The sequence below is a fragment of the Varroa jacobsoni genome, unplaced genomic scaffold (genome assembly GCF_002532875.2).
Source record: "Varroa jacobsoni isolate VJ856 unplaced genomic scaffold, vjacob_1.0 scaffold_545, whole genome shotgun sequence".
NCBI lineage: Eukaryota > Metazoa > Arthropoda > Arachnida > Mesostigmata > Varroidae > Varroa > Varroa jacobsoni.
In genome coordinates, this window is record NW_019213447.1 from 23,510 (window position 1) to 49,058 (window position 25,549).

The window sequence follows — 25,549 nt, forward strand, 5'->3', positions numbered from 1 at the left end:
CCCTTTTTGTCAGACTTAGCAATGAACAAGACACATTTAGAAATTTTCGATACGGAGTAATGCTTTGGCCGATATGTGTGTTAACGCTAGAAACACAAACAAATCTGTGTTTTCGATCGCATCGGCGTGCGAACACATGCGGATCCTTAAGCTGCAAAAGGCTGCGGGTCGCCTACCAAGGCGTATCAAGATCAAACTTGAAAATACTGCGTATGCAGCCTTTAGTAAAATTTGTAATCTATGTTTTTTTAACACGGCACTCGAAATATTGGCTTTATCTACCGCTGTCACGCCTTTAGTCTAATGTATTGCCGAGGAAAATCAGGTAGTATATGTAGGAATATGTGGCCCAGCCTTCCTTGCTGCTTTTACAAAATTTGGCCATATGGCCTCTATTTGGGGGTATTCACATTGTGTAAACTCATTCTCTATTTAATAGATGGTTTATTTCTTCTGGAGTTCTTATTTCCGTTTTTTCTAGCTTATATTGCCCACCGCGTTCTTTTCAAAGTCACGCTGTAAAGCTCAGACTAGTTAAAGCTCCCATAATGCTTTAACCATATTAAGTAAGTTGATTGAGAACATTTATGCAGGCATAGGCAATACAATTATATAATCCATTTCCAAGCACTATAGGCAGGGTGGATAGGTGTTTATACGACAATCATAACGTATCGATTGTTGACATCTACCGAGTTTTTAACTAGTAATACTTGACTGAGTTTTTCATCTGAACTGAATTTTGGTGGGCATGACTATTATAACACGTCCTATAACTCGTATATACGAAATTTCATTCAAAAGGCGTGATTTTCCGTTGCGGGAGGCATGTCGCTCACCGTGCCAGATACATTACTGTCGCAGTACCAGTGCTGAGAGACTCACAACTAAAAAAAAAAAACATCATTACATAGAAATATGTGTGTCGATGTTCTGATTTTTTCAATCCCATTTACAGAAAATGCTGTTTTTAATGCATGTGACCACTGAGTTAGCACACTTTCACCACATTACTCGATTAGCACAGTATTACATTAGTCCTTTCCAGGCATCCTTCCTTATGCATGTAGGGTCTTGTAGGTGAAGTCAATCCAGCCGTGAATATTCTATTGTGCCAACGACTGTTACGAAGGTAAGATGATAAAATAAAACAGGGTAAATTGCGCTTTTTTTACCATATCACTGGATGGCTCACACTGACAGATTAAGCGAAGTCATTGCTCGACAATGCCAAAACGTTAGCCAGATTTCAGATTCAGACTCCCTTAAATGCTTTCTATAAAATTAACGCGCTAACGAACATTACGCTTACTAACAATAAAGATAACACTAAAGAGTATTATCATCGGGTCGTTGGTACAGATGGGTCATGTTTACTCTAATCGGTACATAAGTTCTCAATAGGCAAGAAGCTCAAGTATACTGGACAAAAAAAAACGATTTTTCTTTTATTTAACATTTACTCATTTTTGTCGACTTCGGCTGTCTTTCGCCTTGCCACTGACCTTAAAACACAGTGCCAAATGTATCATAAACATCTTTAAAATTTAAAAAAAAAATACATTAACAAATGGCGCTCTAAGTAGCCCGCCTTTTAATCTGGCCCAAATGCTAATTCAGACTGGCAGCTACTCTATTTCGTGGGATGCACCGAAAACAACTAGGCTATAACAAGCAGAAGTGCTAACGTGCTGAAATGAAAACATATTTGTCTCTAAGAAAATCAAATTTTGTTTAATAATATTTATTTGACAGATCATTCACATATTTAGATGAATCATCGTTATAGCGACCTTTATTTGTTCTCGTTTTGATATATTACCGCTACGATGTGTTTAACTGAAATACCTTTTTTGCGTCAGCAGTAGCCCTAAAATGTTTGCGGCCATGGTGATAGTAAGACAGTAGATTATTCTTGTTCGATTGGGTTGGTTTATCTGATTTTTTCCCATGTAATTTAGACAACAAGAATAATGATCACAATTATAGCAGCAATTGATGATAAGACGATGTTGGCTATGATTCATATACAGTATCTTCCGTATATTGTCAGCCATTTTCTAGGTGAGATTAAAGGATGACCATCTGTCAATATGCTGGGTTTCTAGCTATGCTCCGTACTTCGCTATGCATAACGTGCATAGCCATAGGAACATCACAAACGACCCAATTTTTTTGTGTTTAGGAAGTACCACGTGCCATTAGAGTACAATTACCGTGACAAAAAAATCAGGACGCGAAATGTAATGGATGGTCGTACCAAGGGCGCTGACTAACAAATCTGACTGCACTTGTTAACAAAGGTAAGATAGAGTTATTTGGAAGCTTTTTCTATGGGAAAACGGTTTATGGTGTGCATCGGGATGTCGCTGAGAAGGAGTGCTCAGCCGTCGGGGATGAGGAGTTGTATTAAAGAGGATTGGAGATTCAAAAGCTCTACGGAAAGGTGCATTGGAAAAAGCACCAGTTGTCCTTGTCCTAGTCGTCATCAAAAGCTGTTAAAACTCATAATGCTAACAGATGTCGCTTTGTATCATATCGTTGTTGGGTTACGTTATTGCAATAATCTTCTAATAGTATGTTCATGTATGGTGGGGTCAGATAGAAATGCTATTCAGACTCTTCACATGTGACGCGTGTTGCCAAAGTTCTGCCCAGACTGGTTGGCACCTTTGTTTGTGCCCATCTGCAAATTAATGACACCTTCGCCAGCGCGGAGCTGCTCTTCGGTGAACTCGCGCTTGTTTTCCTCAGAAGGTTTTGGCCCGATGAATGGACCCTGGAACTCAGGATGGAAATAGCACTGCAAAGTACACAGAGCGCACGTAATGGGTGTACCTTCAGTTAATGTGTCACTAAGCACGGTTTGGTCTCCAGCATTAAGCCTCACAAAACTATTTTCGTGTGTTTGAGACTCACCCTGTTTATAGCCGACAAGATATACTATCTGTGTACTTATTTTTGCGAAAAGCCTCAAGACATTATAGAATGTGTATTTAGCGACTTATCATTATCGACAACCAGTATAGTTCTATGTGATGTTGGGCTCTAGTTATTATTCCTGCTGCCCTCTGCGTTCTGAATGGGCCATATGCAACGAAACATATACAGAAGCACAATAATAGATTCGGCGCCTTGAACAATGGAATATCGTTTAGAAAATAGGTAACCTTTTAAAAAAACACATTGTTTTTTATTTAAACAAACTACATGTCAGCTCGTCCCTTTTATACTTACAGCGCGTCCGACGGCCATAAGACACTGGGTAACCTGGGGGATGTTGCGGCGTTCATAGAGATCAACGGTTTGGAACACATCGATCTCGGGCACGCCCCACGCCTTACACGCCTCCTGGAAACGGTTGATATTTTCCATTTGCTTGAACTGTCCGCCGGATGTGTTGATTTTGGAGATACAGCCAGGCATCAGTTTGTTCATAAAGCTGTTGAAAAAATAGTAAAGATAAAAAAAAAAATAGAAATTACACGGACGCTTGTAATATCAGTCTATTATTTAACGTAATTAGAAGCTGATTTGAAATGATCTTCAAAATAATATTCTTTATAATATACTACCGCTTGGACAGTGTTTAATATGAGCTCAATTTTTTAGCGATTCTGCGTTTTTTTTCTAACGTTCATGACTGCATTTTCCGGCGCCACCTGCAAAATTTTAATTCTGGTTGAAGTGTAGTACTGATCCCGCGCCTCGTGTCATGATCCGTAGCAAGTGTTCGCTGCGGCCGACTTGGCACCAAGCAGCTTTGAAATTACGCTGACTAAAAAGCTTTTAAATGTTAGTTATACTTGAGAAGTAGTTGCACAACCAGATCTTCAAGGGTGGGTATCGTCCTTTGCATTTTTCAGACCGGCTGAATACGTACAGCTAAGTAAAGCCGTTTCTTGTCAGATACGCTTGAAAAATTGAACAGGAAGTTTCTTGAACATTCACATGAAGCTTGGAATCATCAGCGCTTCTTTTTCGTTTTGGCCTTATTCTAATATTAGTGTCCTTATCGTTGTTACCGTTGGCTGACCTGAAGCAAAGCTTTGACCTTACTTTCAAGTCCTCAAGCCTTAATTATCCAACAACGATTCCCTCCGTGCACTACGTTAGGTCCTCGACTCTGTGTACTCACTGGCAAAGAATTACGCCGTCCTTGAGCACGTCCTCAATAGCTCCTGCGGGCAGTTTCTGGCCAACAATATCTCCCATCCACGCGAGAATATCGGCTTCTAATTGAGCGTCCCGTTTTCCAGCCAACTGAAGTCCATAGAATCAAGAAACGAGCAAAATAACGAACTTAGAAGATTAAACGGACACGATAACCACATCAAATAAGACGAATCTTGATTTTTCTCTTTTGTATCTTGAAGAAAAAAAGTTAATTCGGACTGAATTTCAGTCTCTGTTACAGATCGGCGTTCAAACGCTTCACCATTAAATTGTCAGAAAAGTGACAGTTTCTGTAGCTAAATTGTTTTGAAGCCAGATAATACAGTTAGTATAGCTTAAATTTTTGATGTCATTTGAAAGTTAGAATTTCACAGTAGTCGGTGTGCCAAAAATCCTTGAGACTTAGAAAAGAAAGAGCACTTTTAAAGTATCTAAAATTTCTACAAAGTTTCGGTGTATTTTATAGTTTTACTACAATTAAAAAACAAGCACTGCCAAGGTCCACAAACAGTTGTGCTGTTTGTGATCAATAAATACTACTGGAAAAAAACAGTCAACGATGCTACACTGTAGCTTTCGTAGCAGAGATTTCAATGTGAAGAATGTACCTTCTCGTGGTCTACCTATTACGCAAAGAATTGATGATGAAATTATTGCGAAAGTTTAGCCAGACCAACATGGAAAATGCCGATGATATGGTTCTAAAAGACACAGCGAAATCGAGCCACTTCTGAGGTGATCGATGACGGATGATGAAGAGTGGATCACATATGGGAACAATATCCGAGAAAGCTTGGGATCAAAACGAAGAAAAACTTAACGATCTGTGATAAAACGTCGACAGACGCCGAAGACTGGAGTGTGGTGGAATTTGAAAGGAATCGTCCGTTATGCGCTGCTGCTTCTCCGTAAAACGATTGACTCGGACCGCTACTATTAACAACCGACAAGACTACAACGAGGTATTGAAAAAAATTTACTGAGCCAGTGAATAGAAGGAGCGTCATCCTCCGCCATGACAACGTTAGGCGATATATATTTTTCATCAATGCATCTCCCGTACAGCCACCATTTTACACCACCGGACCATTGTACTTTAGCTTTTACAAAAGTTTCGTAATGACGTTTATTTAATTTCAATGGATGCATGCAAAATTAAGCTGCTACAACCTCTCGTCCAGAAACTACAAAGGTTCTACATGTTAAGACGTTATTATGAAAGTGTCAGAAGATCCTTGATCAAAATCAACATTTCGATGACTCTAAACATCGCATTCGCATGGATCTAAATCGTCATGATCAATGTAACATCATCTAGGTCATCTGGGTACGATTACGTCAAGGAGCCAGGGAATGAAAGCTAAGTTAGCGCATTCGTATAACTGCATTCTGACCGTTTTTTCGTTGCAACCTTGCCTGCTTAGGCTCTCTATAGCCTCTTAAGAAGAAACAAAACAACCTTTTTTCAGCAGACTTTTACTACGATAAGGTGACATTACGAGGTGACATTTCTTCTGTTTAATTAGCCGTAAGCCACCATTCTACGTTCAGGTTTAATTCCCTATGCGGTTGCCTTCAGGCAGACATTTTAGCCGCATGAGCAATGGAGGTCCGAGCAATACCGCCATCTTTTGATAAGCGACTGGCTATCGGCTGATTTTGGTTGGGTTTCACCAGCAGCGAAGGAAAGACCCATACAAATTAAACATTTGCCATTGGCAGTGTCTGTATGGAAAACCATTATAGATATGTACAAAAGAAGATGCAGAGCTTGTGTATATTAAAATGTACATTACATTCATTTCATCCGATGGGTTTTATAAGTGTCGAAGTTTTACTAATCTATAGTCAAAATGAAACGGGATACTACATTATATTTCAAAAATGAAATCATCTAGTTGCAGTTTATCTCAACGCAAAAGCCCATTTGCCCAGCTGCTGTCTTCGTGGCATCTCTTTTTCCGAGAAACAGTGCAATATTTCTTAACACTAACTACCGAACTCAGGCGTAGGAATTCACAGAAACCATGTGTCCATTACTCTGGTAGATTACCTAAAACTATTACTGAACATTGTTTGTAATAGGATTGTTTACAAGCCTGTATCTGGTCCAGCTTAACGGTCGTCGTTTTCTCAATACAACTAGCTAAGACTACTGGTAATATTAAGCTCATAATCATCTATATATCATATAAGTACCTCCGATGAGCCTCCCTTGATTCCAAATAAAGAAACGTGACTGACAAGTGAGAAATTCGCGTGCACGTTACGATAAAAGGTATGTAAAGTTCTGTATGTAAAGAATGACGGGCCCTATCTAAGATGTCAGACCGTTAAAGGTTTGACGATCAGAATAGCGAGGCCTTCAAGGAGAAAGAAATGCTACCAATATGCCAACAACACCGGACGGCCATATGTAGACGCTAAGGGGTCATAAAAACGTGAAAAGCTACATGAGCCACAAATAGTGGGGCGCTTCTGACCGAGAACCGGTTAAAGGGAAACATTAGTGGATCATCTTGACCTCTATTCAATGGCACGCAGGGTTTTCGAGTCAGAGTTCCTAATCAGAGTTCTCGAAATAAGTATAGCATTAGTTAGAGTGTGGCATAAGCTTAAGCATTGCTTAAGTAATTCACTAACAAGAGAGTGCCTTTGTGCTTGATACATAACGGACTTAACAGTCATTAGGTATAATAGGTAAAGAATGACTGTGCACTTATAAGCATCATTTATATATTTTTCTATTCGTTGTCGTAGACACCTAACGATATTAGACGATATTAGTGAATTTTAATAAGCACTATGTATCAGCAGTAGGAGAGATAGTTTCGAAGACTTCAAGTAGAGTGAGAGAGGGACATGCCATCGAAGTAGGTATAAAAAAAACTAACTAAGACAAAGCTAAATTAGGACGGGAGCGGAGTAAATACGAGAGTTTAAAATAAGATATGATTGAACCGATAAGACGCACTCAGAAATTTTGAACTTAATGCGCCGGGCAGGAGTGCCGCCAAGGTAGAGCAAAAAAAAACCGGAACGAGAGCTGTCGCGAGGGTAAGAGCGGGTCAGAATCAAGCATATAGTAAAACCTGTGATCTGGACTGCATCAGGTGATCTGACTATGTATTAACAGAGCTGCTGTTGCCGTTCTTGGCAACATTGGCTCCTGTTTTTTGCTACAGGAGAAAGGGTCTCTTGCAGAGAGTGTGTCAGAAGTAGTCCACTGAAGAATTTAGGTGCATAACATGTCATGGGCGTTATTCTAGACCAACGATAAGTATACCAGGACAATCCATAGAATGCTTCCTAATGTATACAAGCTAGCCATTATATACAGAGGGTTCCAGTTCGAACGTGACGAAGACATAGAGCGTGCCTCATCATGTATTGATTGTATATTCGCTTTTGGAGTGAAAAATGGGCGCGTAAAAGAGGCGGCGAACACAACAGCTCCTTTTGCTCTCTTCTTAGAAATAAAAGGTTGGAAAAGCTCCTGTCCGGCGCTTTCTCGTTTCTGCAGGTGTGCTCCAGCTCATGGCCACAATGTAAGTTTGACCTGAATAATGGAATAAATTTACGGTATGTACAATGTACAGTATGTAACTGTCGAGCAAAATGGACAGTTTGACGGAACAATGTAAATGAGAAAGGGTTCGTTCTGTGCGAGTGTGTCATGTGACATGACAAATCGATTTTATCCGGTACCAACGAGGGAAGTAACCATAATCTCTGCTTGAGAAAAAATGGCTAACGGCGCTTTTGTGGAGAAAATAAATATTTCAGTGGTGCTTGGCAGTATACTTTAAGAGAATTCGTGTTTTAAACCTATTATGAGATTTCATTATTTACCCGTAGATTGCAACGGATCCTGATATCGGCAGCCTTCTGATGTTAAAAACAAAGCCAAGAACGTTCCTTTGAGAACAAAGCTTAACGTTTTTCAAAGCTTCTTCGTACAGGTCTTGAAATTCTCATATATCAATACCTGGACCTACTTCGTCCTGTAAAGCTTGCTTTTATGAACTGGCTTCGTGGTACAGAAAGTGTGTTGCAGACGCGAGAATCGACTTAAGATTCCTTTAGGTCCTGCTACATGTAGCATACGCATTGCGTTTTATTCAAATGTTACACCTTTACTTACTCACTGGGCTAGTTCGATATATTGTTCTCTTGCAATCTGTCTATGCCTTGCTAATATTGATGAAAGTAAGTCAGCGCGGGATGCACTAGGGTTTTGGATGTTATATTCCACCATAATATTCTATATTCGTTTGTTTAGCTATTCAGAAATTTGGTAACGTCATTCACGGTATCTCGTTTATATCAACAAGGATTAATGGACGTCAACTGCGTGGCAGCGTTTGTGGTTCTATAGATTAGCCTAAGCTGACCTTAATTAGAGCAGACACCCAATGCTTTTCTCTCCAGAAACAGATCCTTCCAGACAAACCATGAAACCAAGCGCCGCGCACGCGCTTTATTTCGGCCTTTGTTTAACTATATGCCGTCGCAATTTTTTTTTAATAGAAGGTGCCATATATATTTGAGGTTATTCATAATGATGCCAGCCGGACATTGTAATAACGACTGCAGAATTACCCCCAATGTCTTTTTAAGAAGAGCTATGTGTCGTTTATACGACGCGACTAAAACTCAGTTTGCAGAGTTCAGAGAGCGGTTCAGAAAAAAACGTTGCAGAACTAAATGTGGAAACTTGTAGTTCCGAAATTTCGGCATAGTTGGAAAGGTAACAGAATGTAGAGTATATGGGGGTGTATGACTGTATACCACTGGGCACACTTTTCACAGCCTCGCCAAGGCCCTCGAAGGAAATCAGTTATTATCGCTTGTCGTCCGGCTTGTTTCCGCAGTTGTCATCTACGTTCGATTCCATCGATGCTCGCTTTTAGGATAAGTCTTCCATTTTTTATGTTCGATTATGACACGCATCAATAATACAGTTATAGATTATGAAATGCGTAGACTATGATAGTGTCTTCGATGTCACATTAAGCTTTATAATTTCTAAACAGGTTAGAGGACGTATGGTATCATGGTAAAACGTAATTACAAAAAGAAAACAAAGAATAAAATTTAAAAAAATATTTTCATTTTACTACTTACATACACACACACACACACACACACACGTAACGATCTTCATTTTTTGCTTTATCCCAACAAAACGAGAATCATTCATTCCATTTTTCAACGAACTTCAATTGACCATATCAATATAGCCAAGATACAAACAAAAAAAGTATAATATTTTTTTGATCTCGATGCTCCAGCCGTATCATGCATAACGAAATCGACTAGATCGTTGTATGGTTAATTATATTCCTTCTGTATGCACCTCACTAGATAATTGGTTATATATATCGATATAGTTCTATGTTACCGTATTACTTTTATAGCGATATAGCCGCTGAGATATACGATGGCGATAGGGACTTTGCAAGCAGCAGTGGGTCCAATGCGTTGCCTTTGTTGCCTAAGGCTAATCGGGTTTATGTGTGCGGCTTGTTCACACTTGACAGCCTCTCTGCGACAGAAATATGTGATTTGACTGCGGTGCAGTTCAATGATCAGCGAAAAGACGCACTGAAGGTCACAGAGCAAAAAACGCTCGAAGTCCCAGAGTCTGAAACGTTGCCAGATTTTGCTAGTGAATCTCAGCCAACCCAAGATTCTTCCTATACAACGCACATATCCTGGACATATAATACGTCCGTTCTAGCAGAGGTCTTTTATAGCACGAAAGAAACAACTAGGAACCTTATTATCATTTAACGTTTACGAGTAAAGCTCATTGGTGGAAAACATTTATAACCATCTCCCAGAGATCGTGACGTCAGACTCGCGAATGTTTCCGAGTTTTTATTTCATTGAGCATAACGATAGCCCATGAATGTACATCGACACCATGTTTGGCCATAGATATTATAGGACGTTATTCAAAGTTTTTTTCGGAAAAAGACGGAGGATATTCCAAGCCAGTCAAAATGCTCCAAATACCCTGGTATTCACCTGGTAATTAATTATACAGCATATGATTCAAGTTTTAAGTTTAATGCTAACGGTGTTCCAGATTGTAGGCCATCAGCACAAAACGAAGCGCCAACGTTCGGCTTCGAACCTGGACCATCTTTCGAATATTATGAATGTTAAGTTGGCTACCGTGTTTCACTCGAGACGTTTGGCTAATTGAACTTCACCCTGAAGGTGCATGTTGAGCTCATGCATGCTACATGCAAGCACCAGCCAGTAACCTCAGTGACGCACGTTTCCAGTGCAAGATTTCAAAATACACAAGCCCGTCCATCACGGTTTCTTCTCGCGTGACTATTATCGTTATTGCTTTTATTAGTATAATCTGAACGTGTTATCAGCAGCCAGACGAGGGAACTAGGAACAGATTTATACGACCACCTTTACGCGAATCCGAGTCTAGAAGCGGAGTACGGATAGGTTTAAGCAATGATACAATGGCTGCGTCAGAACGAAATAGACAGCTAGCTATTCCTAGTAGTCAGGGCCAGTCAAAGCCTCTAAAAAAATCAGAAATAAATCAGAGAAGCGCACAGTCGACGCGTTTGTGTGTCCAGATGTGCCGGTGACGTACCATTCCGTATGGTAGCCTTATAGTGTGTTTGATTGTCGTGTTTTGCAACAGTGATTTAGGAGTTTGATATCTGAATAGACTAAGGCTCGATGCTTAGCCTGAATAATAGGCTAAGAATGGGGTCGGCAGTTCGTGCGACGAAAAATGAAACGTAGCGACAATGAAAATACAGTTATGAGCAAAAGTAAAAATATATTCATCAAAAAGGACAAAAATGTTCGTGCCATAACCACATAGCTGTTAACGTCGGTCATACTTTCTGTCTGTCCTGTATGTCCCTTGATGAGATCGGTAGCAACCCTTTTGGCCAACACGAGCTTAGCTGCCTAAAGAGGAGTCGGGGACGGCGTGGCCTAAGTAGTTAATGCGCATCTCTGCGAATGCGTTATCATGCAACTTATAAGCAAAAAACATGCTACAACGGTGTTTCAAATTTTAACCTTGGAAAGATTTTCCAGATATTAATAACCTGGAAAATAAGATGTTACTAAGATTAACAGCTGGTTGTATGGTTGCTATACCGTTTCATAGTATTATAGGGAAAATTCCAAGTAAATCCAGCAGAATCACTCTTGTGCGACTCTTAATGAGGGCTAGTCCCTGATGTTCTACCTAAAGAAGGTGATTCCGAAGACTTGTTCGCAGAGGATTAACAAATTTGAGAAGTGCAAAGGTTCAACGTCGTTCTATATGCACAGGTAAAGGACATGTTTGCCGGTCGACCTAAAGGACATCAAGTGGCTAAACAGCATTATTAAGAAAAGCGGTTCCTACGTATATCACGATGTATTCCCCGGCCTGGCTAATCTTTCAATTCAAGTTATTAACCAGTTAATTGAAGGAAAAATTCTATTGCTCCGGTATATAATCTGTGTCGAGTTCAGCTTATGTGCATCAGTTACACAATTCTTGTGGTTGGTACACTTCGCTGCCCACGAAAGTAAACACCACATCCTCCTCACATTCGCGTTCATGTTGTTCCGTAACTCAGACGTCGATTGCCTTTTGTTTAGGTTGAGGAACGTCGCCGAATTTCCGCTTTTATGTGTAGACGTGCACACGTAGACAGCAAAAGCATCGACGAACCGATTATCGCGTATAGTTGGTTCCTGCCATTGTCAAAAAGGCCGAACCATTTCCAGTCTAAATGTTATCTGTCTGCCAAATATTGACTACTTGTTTGGGTTATACATCGCGATCCCCTTATTACTGTCCAACTGAAGTCCCAAAGAAACTCCGCAGTCAAGACACAGGCCAAACAAAAGGTGGATAATACTCATGCCGTCTTATCCATGTTGACAACACACCGGCCACAAAGCTGCGTAAACGAGCCACGGGTGGACGCTGGCGTAGTGCATAACGCACGGCAAACCAACAAAATCTCGTTTTCTGCATCCAACATGTTCCCTGTTGCTCTCAGAAAAAAGCTAGTCCAGGTCGTACTTCCATATCTATTGCTTCATAATCTCTCTATTAACGAAAGGAAAGGCGAACTTGCTAAAGAGGAAAGTACTGGATAATATGCTTGGTAAAGAGGGCGCATCTTCCGTTCGCTAAGAGGGAACCCATGCACAATCTACCTTACCTACGTCCTTATTTTGCAGAGCATACATCAAAAAGCAATCAATTTCTACAGAAAACCTTAGTAGACGGCACTTCTGCGGTGAACTAGCGAGTGCCGTACAACGAATGTTCTTGGGTAGGCATATTATCCTCTGCATCGGTTAGTTTTGCGTGTAAAGCACACGACTCAGCAGAGATGGGTCTAAGTATTTGCTGCAAATTCGTGTTTAAGCCCGAGATTTCAATCAAATAATCTAATTTTTTTTTGTTTATGGCATGAGTCAAACTTGCCGCTTGTGTAACGTAGCTGAGCGTATTATACAGTTGCAAATGACCACAATCGATCCGAGAAAATCTTTAGAACAGGATACGATATTACTTATAAATGCCATACGAGTTACCTCACAATACCTAAACCATCAGATGGTATAAGAGCTCGATCATCAGTAGATACAAATATAGTACTACAGTAATAAAATTTACGCTACGAAACGGCGGATTGGCATAATGTGTCCTGTTATTTGTACGACAGAGCTTTGTTCGGATCAGATTATGCAGAAGCCTAGGAACATAGGCGAGCCTTGGGGAATACGAACTAGGCGCAGTTTAGCGCTAAATGGAAGTGTGAAACGTAATAGGAGTTAAACAAAACGCTACAAATACGCTCGTATTGTTGTTAACGGCTACCAATCGATGAAATACATGCTCTTCGAAAGAACGCGGGCCCGGCTTCCATTTTTCACAACAATGTTTCAAAGTAAACAGACAATGACTTGAAATCATCTTTTCAATAATAATATGTATTGGTAATAATCACCTAATTAATAATAATCATCATCTTTATCTATAATCGTGGTTTCTGTGAAGAAAATAACCATACAAAAAATAATGCGAGAACATTCACGTATATGAGCACAGCTTTTGATTTCGTTCGTTCAATACTCAAGGTATACTTTTCTTTGGGGTTGGGGTGGAGGGGTCAAGGCAACTTGCTTTTGTGATAGATCCACTCGTCTCTACGAAACAGCTAGGCGATGGAACATTTTGTAGCGTTATCCTAGCGAACGCCAAGAGTCCTTTTACTGTGTTTATAAGAATAGCTGCTTAAGTTACGACAACTCGTACCTCAAGTTATGTTCTCTTTAGATGTGTATGCGCGAAAAAACAGAACTATAGCGTCAGGTCATGAAAATACTAAAATCACGGATAGCACTTTTACCCTTGCTTTGCTCGATTGGAATTGTAGTATTTTCAGAAAAAAACAGTGCTACGATGTGATGTGGACAAAGCCTAGGTCATTTTGACAACGAATTAAACTGTCAGGTTGGCGGAACCGGCTGGATGTATTACAGCTTCACAGCTAAATGTAGTTGTTACCTCAAGTAAAATCAGTAGAATTAGAGTATTGGTGACCATGCGAAAAAGCTTCTTCGACAGATATCAAATTCTCTACTGGAAGCAACACGTAAACGTAATGGCCTAACGCAATAAGGAATAATTGTCTATAATAATTGAACACGCGACCTGCTTGAGATTGGCTTACGCCTTTGAAAACTATGGGAAGACGGCAGCCGTGACCTATGAATCTTCGAAAAGGACGACTCTTAGCACAGCGTGAACTGGATCAGTCCGTCTTATATCGGTGACCAGTGGCAAATCGAGGCACCAGTAAAGGTCAGACGTATTCGATGAGGCCGCCAACGAAATGTTTCTGCGAATTTTCTGTAAATGAAAAATATGTCGTCTCTCGTGCGTGAAAAAGACCAGTCTATAATGACTGTATGTGAAAAATGTGAGAACTGCGAAAATGCTTCAATACGAAAACGGTTTAATGTTTGATTTCTCACAGAGTACAACGTTGAGCTCCTACATAAATTCGAGCGTATTAAAGATTGAGAATATTAATAGTCTAATAAAGCAACAGGTCATCAAAAAAGCAGGCTTAGCTAAACGTTCTCTTACAATGCATTCGTCAATAAATGAGCTATATAAATGAACACAAACTAGAAGATGATCTGTGGCTTCACGCTTTATTATGTTCATGTATAATTTCATAGACGAGTTTGTATTTGAGCGGCACGCTTATCAGTTAACGATTACTCCAAATTATGTATGCTATTTAACGTTACGTTGAATACAATGAATGGCCTTCTTTCCTAGCAACGATTTTAGGCCAGAAAGTGCCACGAATGTTAGTTTTCTTATTGAATCTAAAATAAAAGCTTACATCGTTATAACTTATTGCATCAAAAATGAAAGCTTCTACCCAGCGATGGAACCGCGCTTGCTTATTATGGGACCAAAGGCTTTAAATCGCTTTATTGTTTTTCGTAAGCTTAGTTACCTTTTTATTTTAAGTTAGTTAACTTTTAATTTTATACCCTTACTGTAGTACTCTGACAGCCGCTTCTGAATAGTACATTATCTATTTAACGAATCAAGATTGTAAAGATGCGAGTATAACATGGGCAAGTCAACTGCGTACGTTTTTATAGCTCTAGCGATTATTGCGCTAGGGACACCCTCGTAAGCAGTCATATTTGGCCTCTAAACTTAGAAAGCCACGTATTTGCTATACGATTTACCGTATGTGTATAGGTTTTGATAATTGAACTCCTAAACTGTTCCCATGTGTCGTTTCGATGACAGCTGTTGCAATTTTTCTACCCTTTCTTTAACTTGTAGTACATTATAAGGCTGAAACGGATTTTTCCTTTAGCAGATAAAGAGCTAATTGATGGTTTATTGAGGCTAATTGAGGGATCGACACATTGTCGAACGCTTTGTTTGGGCTTATTCCTTTCTCAATATCTTTGGAGCCAACTGATGCAGTTTAGAGTAAGGCATTAGCATCGACAAGCCCAACATAGTCCAATTAGGCTTATAAAAGAGGGTTTAGTCTAAAATACAAAATTTACGTTGGAAGTGTATTTTTTACCATGTTGCTTAGCTACACTATTGAAACATAAACAAAGAAGGCTCGTCCTAAGATACTGTACACCTATTGCTCCACGGGTATAAAAAGCTCTCACTTTGAATGAGAGTCTTGCAAGTATATAGTATGAATAATCTGTTGTATATAGTATAAAGGAACACCACACGGCACCACAGAAGCTCAGGTCACGAAAGGAAACTAAATGCGGCTAAACCGATCAAAGCTTTTGCGGGTTTTCCGACACAGACTTCAATTTAAATTTGCTTTTCGACTATAAATGTAATTTAGTAAATTAAAAAATTTTCAGGTACAAGGCCGCATCAATTTGCGTATACCCAACTACGTTAGAACCGGAAATCTGTATATATATATATAACTCTTTTACCTGCGTTCTAATACGATTAGCAATGCCACAACGAACTCAAAGCAACTGGCATTAGTAAGACGAATATCTTAGAAAAGTTTTTTAGTTTAAACTTACTTTATTGGCAACCTGCGCACTTAATCCGTAACCGGGTCCACGGTTGGCCATGATGATATTTTAAGTGCTCGTGTCTCACAGTTTAGCGTATTTCAAGCACTAGTACTAGTAAAGCTTTCACTTACGACTAATTTTCGTCTATATTAGTTTTATAATTGTGTTTCTTATATGAACAGGGTTTCGTATCCCGGCTTCCGTTGAGTTCACTGCAGTTGAGCCCAACACGTAAATGACATTGGGCAAAAAATCTAACAGCACTTAGTCACGGGGTATTCTTAATCGTAAGAGGCGTGGTCTTAGATTGTTTTTCTCGTAAGCGACGTTTAATCGGCACCATGAAAAATGACGCATGGGTAGTTTCTTCCAACGGACTGCGTTTCTCGTTGTTTCGGTCGACGCGGCTGGCCAACGGCGCGACCCGGAGAGCCTTTTATACAACCTACATTCGTCTGGCTGCGCCCACTGTAAATGAAAGAGCCAAGACGAGAGAGCAAGATTCAAGCTCTGCCGGCAAAGCAGTCAATGAACACTTTGTCGAAGAGGGCTCCGGCAGCCCCATAGACCCAACATCCGAGCTTTAGGGTAGCGCTCAACAGAAGCCGCTGCTCTAGATAGTAGTTTGTACCACAACTAGCAAAAACCACCATAAGAGTACCAGTGAAGATGAAAATATTCAAAAGAGACCGGTCCTAAACGTTCAGCCTCATTAGGTTCAGTTAATCTAACGTGTATGATGTAATACAACTGACTAACGTTCGGAATAACTCCTAATAAAACACGGCTGGTTCGTACAGATTTTGATATTAAGCCGTGTACTGACTGCACGTAAACCCAGGTGAGTATGATAACAGTATAATTTAGAGAATAAATAATAAGAATACTGCTTTTCCTTGCGAGGATAAATATAGTTGCGTTAGATGACAATTTGAGGTAGTTGGGAACACGTAGCTTAAGATGATGACAGCTTTCACTGTCGGAGGTCGATCAGCAGATAGAAATTCGGAAGGAAATCTGTTCCAGATTGCTTTAAATGCGTTGAAAACGATCAGACTGTATAAGTAACATAGAGTTAATTGAACCTGTCAATCTCGAGCAATCTCTAGCAATAGTACACATTGAAGGCTGAATTTTCTTTTTAGTACTCAGGTTTTTCGCTTGGTTAACAGGTCTCCTTTGTAAGTGCTGAACAGGTGTGCAAGCTAGGAGTAGTTGCTAGCACTTTATGCTGTATAGAAGAGTTCTCTGAAGACAAATACATTTACTGAATACATCGGTCAGTCAGAGATGAAACGAAATATATATGATTTATAAAGTGTTCAACATATGTTGAATCGGCCAGATGCTTTCGATTAACTTTAGCTGTGAATATTTCAAGTATACCCCCTTGCACTTGTCATTTCGTTGAAGCGGGCTTGACCAGTGCATGGACGCCGCCTAAATTTTTTAGGACACGAGGTAGTGATAATTGTCCGTACTTGTAGGAATTTATTAGTAATTTTATTTGTCCGTATAAACTGTCATCAAAGATGATTTCTAAAAGAATACATCCATTATATTTTTCTGTTCGACATAATTTTCGAGTTTTAAGAAACTTTTTTGAGTTTAAGAAACTTTTCTTTCCAGATTAACTTTGTTAGTAACATATTGAAGTTCAAAAACCGCGCTTTTATAAACAATTTACTTTCAATCAATTTGATATAAAAGAACTGAGACCGTTTGTCCTCTTCGAGAGAGCGAGAGAAGTTCGAAGAGCTTCGTTCGATTGAAGCGAGTATGCTGTGCCTAACTGATATCATGTCCTGAGTAAACCTCTTAATATTCAGAACGCAACTTTGGGATACATACAAATCGAGCAATATGCACAAACATTAATTCGGTGCAAATAGTCCTCTTACGCATATGCATATGCAAACAAACAGCCTTAATCCAGTGCAGATTTCCTCGTATCAGTTGGCGACTTCGAGGTTCTTCACAGCAAAATTAGCTATTTGAACTGGAGAAGTTCGACCTGGACGTTGTGTAAAAAAAAAGAAGTAACTTTTGTTAAAAGCATCAGCAGAGAGAGAACTGCTATGAGCATTTTCTAATTCAGTAAACACATTGCTTCTTTATTAGCTATATACTTAACATATAGCACTTAGTCTGCGCTCGAATTTTTCGGTTTATTGACATATTTCGTCAGCTCGTCCTGGTTGTTTCCCCACAGGCTTTCTGTTCCCTTGCACAAGCGTGGGTTGTCTGAACAATGCTATTAACGCCCACGGTAGGTGCCAATGATTTGAACTGCCAGCACTAGCGTCTTAACAACAAGCGTGAGCGATTAGGTAGTGCGCTCAAAATTCGTTGCAGCTTGCTCAATATCCAAATATTCATAGGGGAAAAGTGTAGCAAATGTGTCGAAGTCAACTGGACAGCGAGTGTATTTAGCGCGTTTTAAGGCAAGCAAGGCAATTGATTAGAAATTATCTATCAGAAAGGGTTTTGCCTTACTAACAGCTTATTTCCTGCTTTCAAAGTCGTCGTCCTCTCTTGATTGTGTACTTTGCCTCACACGACCCTCTCTGTAAGCGAATTCTTTGCTCAGCCACTGAAGATGAATTGTTTCGCTGACCTGGCTTGTTTACACGCTTTGGAAAGAACGTTCGGGATTAGAATGATCTCCCTCGTTGGTGCCCGCTTCTTACCACACGAGGTTGTAGGCCGCTGCTGTAACAACAAAGCGGCGAAACAGGATGAAGATACGTGCTAGGACGAGCTATTGCCGTCACAATTATTACAGCACAAGACGGAGAATGACGACAACAACACTGTCGTGTGGCCCTTTACAGTCGTATGCGCATTATGCGACCTTACGGACTGATGTATATGGTAAAGTACCTCCCCAATAGCGCTATGTTACTTAGAACTACTTCATTAAACGAATGCGGATTTAGTGACCTGTTGTGACCCAATTCATATATATATATATACTGTCTAAACCCAAGTTGACGTCAAGAAACATGGGAACGAAGCATAAGGACATGAAAGAGGACGTTTGTAAAACAAGCCAACTTGGAAGTCCATGCAAATTGATCGCTTAGTATTTTGGGTTCTGATTAAGAGAACATTACCATCAAAACAGCTCTTTTAGATACTCTTACGGGTACTGACGTTAATTTTGATTTTGTGTTGAAGATTAGATCTGTCCGGACCGGCAATATGGTTTTTTTAAATCTTTGTCGATATAGTTTGACGTAGTAGAAAAACGATTAATCTGTTCCAATTTCCGTTTTTACTGCATTGTTATATACGTCTGATTAAGTATACCCTTGTAGTCAAGTTATCACATAGGATTGCACGTACCTTGCCGTTTGTGCTAGTTCACTCACTTCCAGTATAAAGTCCAGACAAGGGGTAGGAAACGCCTGATTGGTGTTGGCCGTTACAGTTATACTGAGTGGTCCCCTTTCCCATAGTGCCCTATCTGAAGCACCACCCGCAAAGGGTTGTTGTACCTACCGAACTACGAGTCTAATCAAACTAGAACATAACGATTGTCCTGGAGCTCATCTAGCGTCAACTGTGTGAATATGGAAGGCGGCCTCTGTCGGTCGCCGTTTGCTTTATGTTGGTTCGCGGCCAGCCGGGTTGATCTCGGTATGAGATCAATAGAAGTCCTCTGGCATGCCTAATAATCCAGGTGGTTCTACGCTTGTTGCCAACAATTTCAAGTCTTACTTGAGATTAACTTGATCCCATTAAGTTGAGCTAGCTCCACTGACAGAGGCCGCTATCACCAGCTTTTAACCGCTTTGTCCGTCTAGGACAATGTAAATATCTTTGCACGAGTTTAACTCAAACAGTATTAGTTCAACATTGTCATTTTAGTCCTCCAGACCTGTTGCTGCCCTAAAAGACTAATTAGCCACGATTCGGCTTCTTAAAAAACATTATTTTAAAAATCGTTTGTTTGTTAAGCTAAAACGAATTGTGTATGATCCAAAGCCAGCATTACATGCATTTACTCAAAGCACTTCCCATCAAGTTCTTTTAGATCTTTCCCTGCCTACTGCACAAATTTAATTTAAGTAGACACAGTCCCGAAACTTTAAAAAATGCAATAAATTAATACTTCATCGATTCCATGCCTGTAGTGATGCTCCACAATAGGGTCGTGATGAGACATTCAAAAATAATAGGTGCCCCTTCAAACAAGTCGTTTGTAATAGAGCGAACCTCCTTCAGGTGTCTTCAATTTTGCATCATGACTTCAATGACTCTGCACAAAAACAGGATCGCTCGAATTAGTTCAACATTTTAGAATAACAAACTTCCAGGTTCTCTTCTATTAGTACTCGATTAAGCTAAAAATGCACTAATACAGGACTAAAGCTTATAAAAACAAAATACAACTCTGTTACTATTAGAAGTTATGTGCAATTTCAATAGTTTTTTTTTTCAGTTCAGAGTTCCTCTAGGTGTGATAACCTTCACTACTAGCGCCAACTGCAATCGGCGGTATAAAAAGGATTCTGCCCTTAAAACGAATGTACCTGTTTACGCAGTTTTCCAAGTGAAATAAATAGAGTTTATTTTGGAAACTGTTCCAAAAAAGAAAACATAGATTTGCTGCGAGACGTATACTAAGCGCACCTAAAACAACTGTTTAAAGAAAAGACAGCGTATCATTCGGGTCGACGATCCTATATAGGGACGATTCGAGGGACCTAGAAAGATTAGCATTTTCAAAACATATCTGGTAGTTTGAGTGAGCATTTTCCTGACCCTCTACTAATATCGTATATGGATTTAGTAAATTTTGTTAGCTCGATGAATATTTGAAATTGTATAATGCCCTTGTAAATATGTCAAGGCTCTCACCGAGACAAGTAGTTCCGCGTCAAATAGGAGATTGAAGAATATCTATGATATTCTTCACTTGAATCTCCAGTATCGAATTGGTAAGGTTATGTGTTTTACAGTTAATCAGATAAAGTAACAAGCTGTTTTGAATCAAACGTAATAATTATTCTATCTTCATTAAGGTTATAATTGAACGTACGATAGAATTGAATCAGACTAGAAAATGTTTTTTACCATTCCAGAATTGCTCTAGCGCCTTATTTTATTCAGTTGATCAAATACGGGACTGGTCATGTTATTCTACGTCGCACCGCCGCCTTGTTCTCATCCCGTTTGACGACTACTTCTTCGATCTTGTAAACGAAATAAACGCTTAGCCTATGTAAAGGAGACGAGCACGATCTGTATGTACGACAAACAGTGAATGTAGCTGATTCAGCTGATGCAGCTCGGGCTGACCTTTAATTCAATGTTAGCCCCGGCTATCGTACTCAATATGCATCACACCGCGATATCGTCATGTCGTGCACAAACCAGCCGTTTTATGTTGTATCTAGGCCACTTGACTAACCGACCATACCAGTACACAACTAGCCTTCATGTCTAGAAGAAAATCGGCCTCTAGAAGAAAAGCTTCGATATCTCACCAGGTCCTAAATAAGGAACGCGTACACGTTCTGTTTCTATTGCTTTCGATAAGAAGGAAAAATAACTATCAAGTGAATAGAAGAACTAATTGGCCAGCTAGTCTGTCTAGCCTTGTAAGTATCAATGCGTTCGATTCGCGTTCACTGGACGGCAAAACGTCAACAATCACACAAAACTCCTGAGTATCCTTAACTTGTGGCTGTTCTCGCTGTATAACAGCAAGTTACATATAGCTCACATCAGCCCCGTTTCATCAAGGAACACCTAACCCGTGAACGACGGAAACGGAACTGAACGCTTGGGTTGCTCATTTCTCTTACGACAATCAGATACAAACAATACGTTCACTCGACCCGAAACAGCAGCCAGCTGCCTTTGTGCCTTACGATAGCCTTAGCATCCTTTTGGGATATATATATGGTCAAATATAGCACTAGCTATATATGAACCGCTTTGTCGTTTATCTCTACTAGTAGCTTATCGCTCTTCGTGCTTACAACTGTCGTCTGCTATTGCCTTTGCTGCAATTACAGCAGACTTCGGTCAAAGATTGGCTCAACCTTGCATCTGGTACAGCAGCAGAATTTTCCACTGCCTTGTCCCCAACGCAAAGTCCTATTGCGTCAAGCGTATACACACTGATTTTAGCCAGATGAAGGAAAGTTCAAAGACGTATAGAAATAAATCCTCTCGTTTTCTTTACTTTGGCTAATGCGGGTTTTCTTCGGACAACTGTCAGTCGTGTTCTCGATAAATAACAACGCTATTATTTAACCTAATGCTTTTGGTCATATGGGCAACGTACGAATTATCCTCAGACGCTCGTGGTCGCATTAAGTTCCTAGAAACTGTTGGCGAACCTTTAAAGTATAATGAACTAAAAATTACGTTTACATAAAAGCACAGACCAATGTCGTTTTCAGATATAGAAATGGATATTTACAAGTTTTCTAAGTTGAAATGAGTCCCTCCTTTTTTCTAGCGCCTTGAGAAATTTTTTTGGTTAATTCTTGTCTATATCAACGGATTTTACATGATACGACTGGTGAACTTATCCTTAGCTCAACGTTCGTTCTGAAGCTGCCACAACTTCACAAAAATAGATGTGGATATTTTGCAAACGTCCATATTGAGATCTATTCCAGTTGCTTTATCTAAATCATGCTATTATAGATCTGACGCTTGCCAATGTATTTCTAAACAATTTGTATATCTGTTTTTGTCACTAAGAGTCACTCATTCATCCATCCATTTGTTCAGGGAATAGGGTACGGAATGAAAGGAAAGTAAATGTTTGCGAAGATATGTACTGTTGTTTGAAACATTAGTCGTTTATACCCAAAACAATTTCTAGTTCCTTCAGTCAGAAGGGCCAGGCCTTATAAAATAGTGCAGTCGTTACTTAAAATTTTTAAGAGCGCAAAGCACTGGCAGAGCATTTCTACGTTAAACTCGAATTCAAGACGTTCTTGACGCTTTTCATCTAATTTATTGCAACCTCTATCAAGGCGCCTGTCGACTATAGCGTTGCTGAGACGTTTTTTTTTGCGGTTATAACGAATTTGGATGATTTATGGATCGAGGAAGAGCACGATATCCACTTAACTGTAATTTTGAGTTATTAGGAAACTTATATGAGCTGAACGTTTATAAAACTGCACGTCGGCGTGTCTGTTGTTGCTAGGAGACTGGTAACAGATATGAAATTTCAGTTCCAACTAACTAACATTATTATTCAGCACTTTTATCATGAGAGATATCAGTAAGGCGATATGGTTGGCGATATTGTCGCAATGCATCAATAAACCTAGAAACTTAATAACCAGAATTGCTTGCATTTTAAGATGGAACTGCGCGTTATGTCAGGATATGGGGCACGCAGGAGACACGTAAATAGGCCTTCTAGCTGGTTGGCCAAACTTGAGTTAGAAACTTTTCAAAAGCTCTGGATATCAGACCGAAGTGATGGTTGCATCCTGCTAAGCTTTATCGTAGAGTGCTCCCAATATTGGTCTCGTTTCGAAACACCGAATCCAAACGTACTTATAACAAGTGGAAAAAGACAGAACAGTTAAACAGAGCCGCCAGCCCTTCTATAATCCGTCCTTCTCCTAATGAAAAACCCATCTGCTCGTGATAGCAAAACTCGGCCATATACTTTGAATCGGTAATTGCCACACCTACCGGAGTTGCGAAATCGATCTGCCCCTGGCAGCGCTAATATTCACAATTTGTTGAAGACTGAAGTGTAAGCGGAAATATCTTGCGAAAATTTCACGCATCGTCGTAGCAAATTCACTCATAAGTCTTCTAGTGGAAAACAGATGTCATCGCCTACCTTGTTGGCCACGGTAGCGCTCAGGCCGTACGAGGGTCCACGTCCGCTCATGTTGTCGTAAGCGTAAGCTAAGATACTTAAAGCACTACCACACTGCCTAAAAGTCTAGCTAGACTCAAGTTTAGCGACTATCACTGAAAGACCCTGGCTGATCTCGTAGTCGAATCGTTACTTCGACTATCAACGAAATAGATAGGAAAAGATAACGGAGGTCCTATTCCTGCGGCACGCAAGAAGGTAGTGGTCTAGGAGTGTCCGCCCGCCGTCCTATATGATCTCGCACCGTGAGTGTCAATACCGCCTTCACGGACAGGGTGGTTGAGGAGATGGTGCAGTAGAGAGTGGCCTTAGCGGCGCGAGGTTGTGCTGTCGGCCGACGCCAGAAGAATAACGCAACCAAAAACCGACAATAACTGCGTTAGTTGGCCGTAAGCTTCTCTTTCGAGCATGATGCTTAGAGGCGAAGACCAGCGCAGACCGTCAAGGGTTCGCTCAAGACAGCCCACCCTCGCTCGGCTTCTAGACTGCCTGACTAATACATTTTTACGTATATTGCGATCGTGTTGGTAAACGTGCAGGTTACTATGTGATGCCAACGAAGATAGGTCCCTTGTAAGACGGGTTTCATTGATCCTCGTTGTCTTCTGAGACATCGCACTTCACTAACAGTAGCCGGTATGCACAGATGAAATAACACAAGACATGATTTCCCTATGAGTATAATTTCAAATTGACTGATTATCACTGAGTGTGACATTTGTAAATGATTCATGTCCCGTTCAGATCTATGAGTTTAAGTTTAATACGTGTCGCTAGTGGGGTTCGAACCGCAAAAACTGGCTTTGGCCGCAAGTATATGTAAGTAGTTTTCCTTCGTGGCGGTTGAAATTCGTATGCAATAAACTAACACGCATCTGTTCTTCATCTTAGAAGCGAAGACCCGTTTGTACTCTTCCCGTTCCCCAAGCAGGCCGTATATCTTACTGGTTGATCGTTATCACTAAGCAACACTTACATTACAAATGCTGTTTTCGGATTACGTCAAACAGGAAAAATACGGAATTCAGGAGAATGGCAAGGTGAATCTTTTTAGTAGGAGTCTTAAGGTCCGCATGCTTTAATGGTGTCACTACGATGAATGTATTTCTTTTCAATAAACCGAGGTATAAGTCGTGTAGATCGTGTATTTTGATGCGCCCAATGGAATAGCATGCCTAGAAGTTTTCGCTCGCTTAATTAGTCTTCAATATAGTGTGTTGTCTTCTGCGACGAGAAGCAGCTTGATGGAACTCTAATGGGCTATTTCATTTCCATAGAGTAGATAATGTATCAGATTGGCGGAGGTAAGTCGGAGGCTCTGTACCGTACGTACCTATCCGACCGTAAAAAAAATGCACGCCAGTATTAGTCAATTGTAAGTTATACATATGTGTGTCTGTATAACGGTATCGCGGCTCGAGTAGTGCTTCATTTGTTATGGAAAACGATCACATCGATTGTGATTCCAGTTTGTGATGTAGAGCCAATCGTCTTCTGTCAAATACAACACCCCTTTTATTAATAGATAATAATGGCGATTACTAACTATCATCAAATAGACACAGAAAAAAAAAACAAATACGGTAATAGTAGTCTATCTTGGAAGCTTCTGAAAGGGAATGTCTGTAGCGTATTGCCCTATGCACATCTAGCTTTCAAAGCACCCTCCATTTTGCTGTCTACCTACACCGACATTCAGCGAGTAAGCGAGCTTTTGCATCTTTCGCAATTAAAAGATCTTCCTTTGTAATGAAAATCATTTGATTTATCTAATTCTTCCTTCGGACGACATACGTTAACCTGAGTTAACTTCGTTAAGGACTATTATTATATAATGTACTTTCGATTAATGCAAAAACTATTTCTGTAGGATGTTCTTAAACAGGCCACTTAAGCACG

The 25,549-nt window shown here is 40.1% G+C and overlaps 2 protein-coding genes across 12 annotated transcripts in view; one reads left to right on the forward strand and one right to left on the reverse strand.

The window, feature by feature from the left end:
• Positions 1–1,707: 1,707 nt before the first annotated feature.
• LOC111261318 (muscle-specific protein 20) lies at positions 1,708–23,872 on the reverse strand. Of its 3 annotated transcripts, none has more exons than XM_086968644.1 (4): positions 23,612–23,872; positions 4,139–4,263; positions 3,238–3,442; positions 1,708–2,803 (listed from the first exon to the last, which is right to left on the reverse strand). In XM_086968644.1, exons 1-4 carry the CDS (start codon positions 23,660–23,662, stop codon positions 2,624–2,626), a joined length of 561 nt encoding a protein of 186 aa, XP_086824770.1. In that variant the 5' UTR covers positions 23,663–23,872; the 3' UTR covers positions 1,708–2,623. The 3 variants fall into 3 exon arrangements, with proteins under 3 accessions (XP_086824770.1, XP_086824771.1, XP_022690446.1); XM_086968645.1 differs by lacking the exon at positions 23,612–23,872 and adding an exon at positions 19,126–19,148; XM_022834711.2 differs by lacking the exon at positions 23,612–23,872 and adding an exon at positions 15,784–16,169.
• The window catches only part of LOC111261319 (thioredoxin 1), a 36,382-nt gene continuing 27,199 nt past the window's right edge, over positions 16,367–25,549 (forward strand). For all 9 annotated transcript variants that reach the window (XR_015311456.1, XR_015311458.1, XR_015311455.1 and 6 more), the window contains exon 1: positions 16,367–16,618. The gene's annotated coding sequence lies outside the window, so the exon portion shown is untranslated. The remainder of the gene's footprint in view (positions 16,619–25,549) is intronic.